Here is a 10132-nt window from a genome sequence, read left to right on the forward strand (position 1 = left end):
AGGCATTATGGGACTGGACTATCTTGACCACATTCCTGTGACTGCTCAGTTTCTGCAATCACGGACCATTAAAGCTGCTTAGCAGGGTCCTGACAGAGAACCTGGTGAGAATATTTACTCAGAATGAGTTAGAATTAAACTAGGGCGGCACGGTGGCTCAGTGGTTAGCACTGCTGCCTCACAGCACCAGGGATCCAGGTTTGATTCCTGGCTTGGGTCACTGTCTGTGCGGAGTTTGCACGTTCTCCCCGTGTCTGCATGAGTTTCCTCCAGGTGCTCCGGTTTCCTCCCACAGTCCAAAGATGTGTGGGTTGGGTTGATTGGCCATGCTAAATTGACCCTAGTTTCGGGGGATTAGCAGGGTAAACAGGTGGGGTTACGGAGAAAGGCTGGGATTATTGTCAGTGCAGGCTCGATAGGCTGAATGGCCTCCTTCTGTACTGTTGGGATTCTATTCTATGAATATAATAAAGCAATATAATGGGCATCTTGTTTATTTTGAGCCTGGGCTAATACAGTGACCTGGCGTTTTATGATCCTTTTGGAATTGTTGGGTGGAACCTGATTGAAAGGTCAGTGCTGTCTTTGGACAGTTTTTCTTAACAGGAGAAAGTTTTAGTTTCATTTTGTCACAAGCTGTCTGGACTGCAAACTGAAAGCAGTGTTTGTCGTCTCTCTCTCCAGAGTGAAAATTCTGCTGCCTCTGAGTTGGTAGCTGGAAGATAGAAGCAAGCAGTCTCTCTCTCTCGATGCTGGAAGTTCCAGGACTGGGAAGGCAGAGTTTGAATTCAACATTTTAAGGGCGAATTCACAGCAGGTGTTAAAAAGCTGCCAAATCCAGCATCACGTGAGCATACCTGCTTTCTGTGCAAAGCCTAGAATGGGGTGTATATTTGTAGGGATTATTTGATTTGGAACACTAAGCTGCACTGGTTGATATAAGAAAGATCATGGTTGCTTTTTATTGCAATTGGTAAAAGTTATGCCATATTTTCTAATTATATTTTAACTGTGTTCTTAAATTAACTTTGTTTGATAAAAGCTTCCTAGTGGGTCACTTAAATCGTACCTGGAGTGAAACATCTTACACTCACTCGAGTGCAAATCTTATGGCTCGGCTGACTTTGTAAAACACCTTGGATTTCTGACCTGGATCATAACACATTTCACCCACACCCAAGGTGAGTTATTCAAATTCCTTTATTGTCCAGGACAATATATTCACAATATCTTTAAAACAGAAATTAAACATTCCCATTTGATTTCAGGTATTAACATATTCTGTTAGTTTGTTCTTTATTGTCGATGTCAGGCTGGGGTTGTTCCCCTTGGAGCAAAGGAGGTTGAGGGGAGATTTGATAGAGGTGGATAGAGGGCGGCACGGTAGCACAGTGGTTAGCACTGCTGCTTCACAGCTCCAGGGTCCCGGTTTCGATTCCCGGCTCGGGTCACTGTCTGTGTGGAGTTTGCACATTCTCCTCGTGTCTGCGTGGGTTTCCTCCGGGTGCTCTGGTTTCCTCCCACAGTCCAAAGATGTGCGGGTTAGGTTGATTGGCCAGGTTAAAAATTGCCCCTTAGAGTCCTGGGATGCATAGGTTAGAGGGATTAGTGGGTAAATATGTGGGCGTAGGGCCTGGGTGGGATTGTGGTCGGTGCAGACTCGATGGGCTGAATGGCCTCCTTCTGCACTGTAGGGTTTCTATGATCTATGGAAATTTCTATGACAAGATTCTGACAGGTTTAGATAAGGTGGACAAAGAAAAGCTGTTCCCATTAGCTGATGGGACAAGGGGGACATAGATTGAAGGTTTTGGGTCAGAGATGCAGGGGGGGCGGGGGGGGGATGTGAGGAAGAATATTTTGATGCAGTGAATGGTAATGACCTGGAACTCGCTGCCTACGAGGGTGGAGGAAGTGGAGACAATAAACAATTACAAAGGAAATTGGATGGGCATTTGGGGGATTTCAAACAGAAATGCTGATGAAATATCTCTGAACTTCCTAACACCCTGTCCCTCTGTGATCCTTGTGAAATTTAAAACCAGGTATTCGCAACAAGACTCAAAGAGCATCAGCCCACTGGAGGCAAAGTCATGAGACCGGCCAGTCCAGCAGAAAGAAACCCTCTGACCCTCCCCATTGGCCAACTGTGAGAATGAACAAAATGCAGTCCTGGATGTAATTGAGAGCAGAAACAATAACAGCAGAATCTAATCCCCATATTCACTTGTGAATTTGTTGGTGTGTCAGCAGGGTGGATGAATCACAGAATCCCTTCCCACACTGAGAGCAGATGAACAGTCTCTCCCCGGTGTGAACTCGCTGGTGTGATTGCAGGGTGGATAACCGAGTGAATCCCTTCCCGCACACGGGGCAGGTGAATGGCCTCTCTCCAGAGTGAACTCGCTGGTGTCTCCGCAAATTAGATAACTGAGTGAATCCCTTTCCACACTGAGAGCAGGTGAATGGCCTCTCCCCAGTGTGAACTCGCTGGTGTGTCCGCAGGTTTGATAAATGAATGAATCCCTTCCCACACTGAAAGCAGCTGTATGGTCTCTCCCCAGTGTGATCTCGCTGGTGTGTCTGCAGGCTGTACAATTGAGTGAATCCCTTCCCACACTGAGAGCAAGTGAATGGTCTCTCCCCAGTGTGAACTCGCTGGTGTGCCCGCAGATGAGATAACTGAGTGAATCTTTTGCCACATGCAGAGCAGCTGAATGGCCTCTCTCCTGTGTGAACACGCTGGTGTTTCTGTAGGTTGGATGACTTACTGAACCCCTTCCCACACTGAGAGCAGGTGAATGGCCTCTCCCCAGTGTGAACTCGCTGGTGCGTCTGCAGGCTTGATATCTGAGTAAATCCCTTCCCACACTGACAGCAGGTGAATGCACTCTCACCAGTGTGAACTTGCTGGTGTCTCTGCAGAGTGGATGAATCAGTGAATCCCTTCCCACACACCCAGCAGGTGAACGGCCTCTCCCCAGTGTGGCTGCGCCGATGAGCTTCCAGTAGAGAGGGCGCTTTGTATCTCTTCCCACAGTCCTCACATTTCCACGGTTTTTCCATATTGTCGGTCTCCTTGTATCATTGCAGGTCAACCATTTGAAGCCTTGTCCACACAGAGAACACGGGTACAGTCTCTCCCTGCTGTGAATGCTGCAATGTATTTTCAGGCTGTGTAACTGGTTAAAGCTCTTTCCACTGTCAGTGCACTGGAACACTCTCACTCGGGTGTGTGTTTGTGTCCCGGTGTTTTTCCAGTCACACTGCTGCTTAAAATCTTGCAGTGGACAGACCGGTCAAACATTTCTCCTTCCCATTCAGAGGCTGAGGATATTTAGTTTCCAAGGAATCGAGTGACTCTGTCAGATCGAGATGTGATAGTTAAGATTTATCAGTGTGATTCCTCTTCTAATATCCTGTAAAAACAATTTACAAAATTCATCACAGTCAGTACAGGATAGAAATTCAGAACAGACAATTCTAGTTTCTATGGAACATTCTTTCCCCTCTCAGTCCCCAAAACCTGTAAATCTCCATCCCACACACTCTCCCTCCATTCTCACTCTGCTGTATCTAATATTCACCCTCCCAATTCTCCTGAAGGTGCTGATTGAGGCTGATTGACAGATCCATGCTCACTGCTTCCTGTCCTGGACACAGAGAGCTGAAAATCTCCATGCAGACTGCCAGTCTAACAGAAGTATGGCTACATTCTTGACTAAGAATGTTTTTAAATGGATTGTTTCAGTTAGTGAAGATACAGGGGGGGTTGTGATTGATGATGATATTGAACTTGCTGCCAATGTGGGTGATCATAGAGTTTTACAGCATGGAAAGAGGCCCTTCGGCCCATCATGTTTGTGCCGGCCATCAAGCACCGTTCTATTCTAATCCCATTTTCCACACTTGGTGCGTAACCTTGTATGCTATGGCATTTCAAGAGCTTATCTAAATTCTTCTTAAATGTGATGATGATTCCCACCTCTACCACCCTTTCAGGCAGTGAGTTCCAGATTCCCATCACCGTCTGAGTGAAAAAGCTTTCCCTCACATCTTCTATAATCCTCCTGCCCCTGAACTTAAATCCAGGCCCCTGGTTATTGACCTCTCGACTAAAGAGAAAAGTTCCTTTCTATCCCCCCTATCTGTGCCCCTCAGAATTTTATACACCTCAATGTTAGGCTGGATAACTTGGGGTTGTTCTCCTTGGAGCAAAGTAGATTGACAGAGGTGTACAAGGGTACATGGAGGTGTCAAGGTTTACATGCTCTGTTTACACGTGTACAAGCTCTGACTATGGGTCATCCAGTCTCGAAACGTTGGTTCTATTCTCTCTCCACAGATGCTGTCAGATCTGCTGAGATTTTCCAGCATTTACTGTTTTACTTTCCCTTTCATTTTCCTTCTCTGTCACCGCTCTGCCTCATCAATAAGACATTGGGACTCAGAGGGTTGATGCAGTTTGATGGACAAGTTGTCTCCATTTTGATCACTGGGGAACAAGCTCCTCCCACTGATTGACAACATTGCCCTCTACAAACATGGCGGCCGCACGTGCGCACTGCTGCATATTGCCCCCAATAAAGATGGCGAACGTTAACCCGGGACGAACATGAGGAGCTGCAGTCCTGCTCGGTGCAAACTGGGTCCGGGAAGCTCTCTTCCGCATTTTGCGACTCTCACAACATGCTTACGCAGCGTTTCCACCCACCTGGACGATCCATTGCTTTCTCCGTAACGCCAATCACCTCGAACAGATTTCCGAGCCCAAAATAAAAACCGTTTTCCATCGCCATTACTCACACTGCGCATGCTCGAGTCAAAGTTGGCCCCGCCCCTCGTTCGCTCCTATTGGTTGGAGGACCAACCGCTCCAGATCGGTCCTCCAGCTCTGCCCCCCCTCTTCCCATTGGTCCACGCTGCCGTCAATCAGCCGGGCATTGTGACGGTGACTTGCTGCTTGTCCAATAATCACAGTGAGAGAGTCTCAGTGTAACAATGACACACACAGGCTCCAATACAATCAGAGTGGGGATGGAGCACAGAGACAACACAGCAAAGCACTGACTTACTCTGAGTGTAACAATGACACACACAGGCTCCAATACAATCAGAGTGGGGATGGAGCACAGAGACAACACAGCAAAGCACTGACTTACTCTGAGTGTAACAATGACACACACAGACTCCAATACAATCAGAGTGGGGATGGAGCACAGAGACAACACAGCAAAGCACAGACTTACTCTGAGTGTAACAATGACACACACAGGCTCCAGTACAATCAGAGTGGGGATGGAGCACAGAGACAACACAGCAAAGCACTGACTTACTCTGAGTGTAACAAATACAATGTTTGTTCAAATAATAAGAGTCACGTTGCAGTATGTTAGTGAATACAGCATTTGATCCAATGTAATGGTAATACAGTCAGTATCTAGTGCACCATAACCAAAGTTTAAGTTTCATTTGATAGTGTGAGTGAGTCATGGTCCATTGATATAATGTATTTAGATTCCGGTGTGTGTTACTCTGCCACTGTCAGTATCAGACAATAACCTGTCTGTTATTCCAATTCTGCTGTATTTTACAACTGCAGCTCCTGGGGCTGATTGGAGTCTGGTATAATAATCAGAAAGGTCGGTTTCAGTGTCTCTGAGGTCATTTTAACTGCAGATAATCTGACATTAAGGGAGACAAGAGGCCCAACAAACATTTGATTATAATAGGAGGACAAAGTGTAAGGGAACAATGATATTTTACGGTGTCTGTGTTATGGTGAGTGTCACTGGGAGGTGAGTGATAAAATACAAGTGGAAACATCATGACAGAGACACATGTGACTGACTCGGCCTGACTGAGAGCTGTTATACTCGAGGCGAGAATAATGAGGACATGGGGAACTCCAGGGATTTCTGATATCTGAGGGGAATCTGTTAGAGGAACTGAAAATAATCAGTTCCTTCTCATGGTTATCTCCAGTTCGCAAGTTACACAGACACACAGGAAAGAGATCTGACAGCTCATCAAACTCAGTGTTTAAATCTTCTGTTTGAGACACATTATTACCGAAAAGATCAAATATTAAAACCTTAGGAGAGAAACATTCAGAATGTCACAAAGATGAGTGAACTGTCCAATTAATCCCATTCACCATAACTCTGCCAATTTACCTTCTGCAAGTATTTATCCAATTCCCTTTGAAAGTTACTATTAAACCTGCTTCGAGCACCTGTCAGTTTGTGCATTCCAGATCATATCAAGTTATTGTGTAAAACATTCTCCTTATCACCCCCTCCAGTTCTGTTGTCAATTATATTAAATCTCTGAGTCCTCTGCTTACAGACCCTCCTGCACCTAGGAAATCGATTCTCTCCATCGACAAACCCTCGTGCTCCTGGGAGATAATTTCTCTCCATTGACACTATCATAAATCATTTGTCATTTGAAACATCTCTATTAAATCTCCCCATCACATTCCCTAATCTAAGATGGATAACCCATGTTTTTCCTGCCCTGAAGAATTATATGGACTCAAAATGTTAACTGTTTCTCTCTGAACAGATGCCGCCGGATCTGCCGGGTTTTTCTGCTTTTCTCCCTGTTTTTCCTTCTATAATCAATCAGAAACTCTTCATGATTTTGAACATCTCGATTAAATAGGAACACACAGAGCCTGAGAAAGTTACAGAGGAAGAGAGAGACAGAAAGACTGAGAGAAAAATTGAGGAAGATTTTAAAAAGCAGAAAGATGAGGAAGGTCAAAGATAAAAGCTGAGAAATTGAGGAAACAAGCAATACAGAGAGAATGATATACAATCTAAGGGAGCAGGCTATCAGTTCCCAGCTACAGGGAACAGAGGGAACTCAGTAACTGATCCACAGACACAGCTGGTTTTATCTGCGAATGGAAACTCTGAACAGAAATAACAGGCTCATTTGTAAATGTCACCACAATGTGATCTGTGTGACTCTGCCCTGACTCTGTGTACAAATAAAGGCCGCATTGACAGATGTTCTCACCAGATTGTGGTCCCTGGATTTATTTTCTGCTCAGAAGTGAGATGTGAGGTTTGGAACCGGCAGCAGAGAAACAGGAAGTTGTGATACCTGAGAATGAAACAGCCGGCGTCAGTTTGACGTTATCACCGTGAACAGTCTTTCTTCCTGTGAGGGTGAACTCACTCTGACAGCATCAAGAACAACCACACAGATTGCTGCCAGTCTCAGCATTATATTCATCTCCATTCCCATTTTAAACAATAAAGAAAGGAGATTATTTGGACTTTTAACACATTCACTGAATTGGGAGATGGACTGAGGGTCATCACTGGGAGAAGTGAGGAGGAATTAGAGAACAAATGAGTTTTTCCAAAGAGGGTTATTAGAAAAGAGATTTAAAGTGAGTCAGGGCCTGTCAAAGGAAGTGGGAGAGAGAAACAGAGAGGATTGAATCTCCATCAATTAGATGTTTTCTCAGACAGCGAAGAGAGATGAAGTGTGTTTGTGCTTTTTCAGAGAGAGGTAACGAGAGAGAGAAAACAATGAATAAGTTTGAGCAGATCTGAAATAGGAAGGTTAAATGAGTGAGTGTTTGAAAGAAAGATAGAGAGACATTAAGTGATGAACACAGTATCTGAGAGGAGAGAGGTTAAGTGAATGTGAGAGAGGAGCGAGGTTAGAATGTAAGAGAGATGGAAGGTAAGGTGTGAGTGAATGCCTGGAGAGAGAGAGAGAGAGAGAGAGAGACGTTCAGTGAGTGTTAGAGAGATGAGAGATGTTGAGTGATTGAGTTTCTGAGAGAGAGGAGATGTTGAGTGAGTGAATGTCTGAAAGAGAGGAGAGCAGGTTCACACCCAGGGATCACTGAGAATGATCAAAATAAGGAGATCACCCAGAAAACTACCAACAGGAACCCTCAGCTGAATACATCACTCATTCTGAAGTGGTCAGTCAGGGCTCTGATGCTGCTCAGCTTCTCTCTGTTCTGTTTATAATGGTTAAAGGCTGATAGGAGTGAGGTTTATTTAGAAGGATAGTGGATGGGAAGCACACAACAAAACTGAGAATTCTTGGACACACACTGCAGCTCCTTCTCTATCTGGGAATCAAATTGTTGTCTAATTGTCCCAGCAGTTAACAGGCTCCTTTGAACGTCTCCAGCTGCTACTTTGATGCAGACTTCAACCAATTTATTTTAAGCCAGTTTCTGGTCAATAAACCAGGACTGACACACACACATTAAAATGTTTTAGACTTTTTTGCATTTTTAGTCTGGAAATCTAAACCTGCCGTTTCACTCTCAGTCAGGAACAGATCCCAGTTTTACACCAATCTTTGACAGCACGTTTCCAGCATTCACCATTGTTCTTCCTGACTCTAAACACAGTTGTAAAGGAGCTTCTTTTCCGTGTCTAGGAGCTCTGAACCATGGAAAAGAACGACTGGAACACATTTCTTACACACCTCAGGATTCACCCACACGGGGACTTTGCTGTCAGTGAAAAGTGACGAAAAAGACCAAAGTGCTGTTTGTCCCTCTCAGCGTGACCCTGAAGGACTGGGTCAAGAATGAAGTTCTGTTCCTACTGTATGATCCTCCCTCAGATTGCCCTTTCTGAGCTCCAGCCTGATGACGTTAAACACTCAAATGGAAAAGACAAAAATCTACAACAATGATTCAATCAAATGTCTATTTCACATTTATTCAGAATATCAAACCTCAACAGAAGAAAAAAGTCAGAATGAAGATGATTCAGACCTGGATATGATTAACAACATCAATAAGTGTAGAATCCAAACCTTGCAGTCGTTTGTGAACTCGCCGGTGTGTTAGCAGGTGGGATGACTGAACAAATCCCTTTCCACAGACATTACAGGTGAACGGCCTCTCCCCAGTGTGAACTCGCTGGTGTTTCAGAAGATAAGATAAATGAGAAAATCCCTTCCCACACGTGGAGCAGGTGAACGGCCTCTCCCCAGTGTGAACTCGCTGGTGGTTCAATAGGTTGGGTGAAAGAGTGAATCCCTTCCCACACACGGAGCAAGTGAATGGCCTCTCCTCACTGTGAACCTGCTGGTGTGTCAGAAGGTTGTATGAACGGGTGAATCCCTTCCCACATTCAGAGCAGGTGAACGGTCGATCCCCTGTGTGGAGTTGCTGGTGTATCAGAAGGTTGGATGAATTAATGAATCCCTTCCCACAGTCTGAGCAGGTGAAGGGCCTCTCCCCAGTGTGAATTCTCTGGTGGTTCAATAGGGCAGATGGACGGCTGAATCCCTTCCCACACACACAGCAGGTGAATGGCCTCTCCCCAGTGTGAGTATATTGGTGCATTAACAGATCCTTTTTGTTTTTAAAACTCTTCTCATAGTCAGAACAATTAAAAAGTTTGTCAGAGTGAACAAGTTGATGTGTCTGCAGGTGGGATGACTGAATGGATTCTTTCCCACACACAGAGCAGGTGAACGGTCTCTCCCCAGTGTGAATACGTTGGTGTGTCAGCAGATCTTTTTTGCATTTAAAACTCTTCTCACAGTCAGAACATGTAAACACTGACATCTCATCAGTGTGAACAAGTTGGTGTGTCACAATGTCGGATGAGCAAGTGAATCCCTTCCCACACACAGGGCAGGTGAACGGCCTCTCCCCAGTGTGAACCCTTTGGTGAGTCAGAAGGTTGTGTGAATGGGTGAATCCCTTCCCACAAACGTAGGAGGTGAACGGTCTCTCCCCAGTGTGACTGCGCCGATGAACTTCCAGCTGTGATGGGAAATGGAATCCTTTCCCGCACTCCACACATTTCCACGGTTTCTCCATGGTGCTGGTGCCCTTGTGTTTCTCCAGGTTGGATGATCAATTGAAACCTCGTCCACACACACAACATACATGTAATTTCACCCTGCTGTGAACTGTGTGATGTTTTTTCAGGCTGTGTAACTGGTTAAAGCACTTTCCACAGTCAGTTCACTGGAACACTCTCAATCGGGTGTGTGTTTGTTTCAATGCTTTTCCGGTCACACTGATGTTTAAAATCTTTGCCGACAGACAGAAGAGTCAAACATTTCTCCTCCCACATTCAAAGACCAATGATATTCAGCTCCTAATGAACAAAATGACTTTGCCAGT

The 10132-nt window shown here is 45.1% G+C and overlaps 1 protein-coding gene across 1 annotated transcript; it reads right to left on the reverse strand.

Annotated features, from left to right (window-relative positions):
• Positions 1–2223: 2223 nt before the first annotated feature.
• Positions 2224–9565, reverse strand: LOC144484339 (uncharacterized). The gene is made up of 2 exons (XM_078202878.1): positions 8876–9565; positions 2224–3042 (listed from the first exon to the last, which is right to left on the reverse strand). The coding sequence occupies exons 1-2, from the start codon at positions 9563–9565 to the stop codon at positions 2224–2226; spliced, it is 1509 nt and encodes a 502-aa protein (XP_078059004.1).
• Between the last annotated feature and the right edge of the window lie 567 nt (positions 9566–10132).

The sequence above is a fragment of the Mustelus asterias genome, unplaced genomic scaffold (genome assembly GCF_964213995.1).
Source record: "Mustelus asterias unplaced genomic scaffold, sMusAst1.hap1.1 HAP1_SCAFFOLD_100, whole genome shotgun sequence".
NCBI lineage: Eukaryota > Metazoa > Chordata > Chondrichthyes > Carcharhiniformes > Triakidae > Mustelus > Mustelus asterias.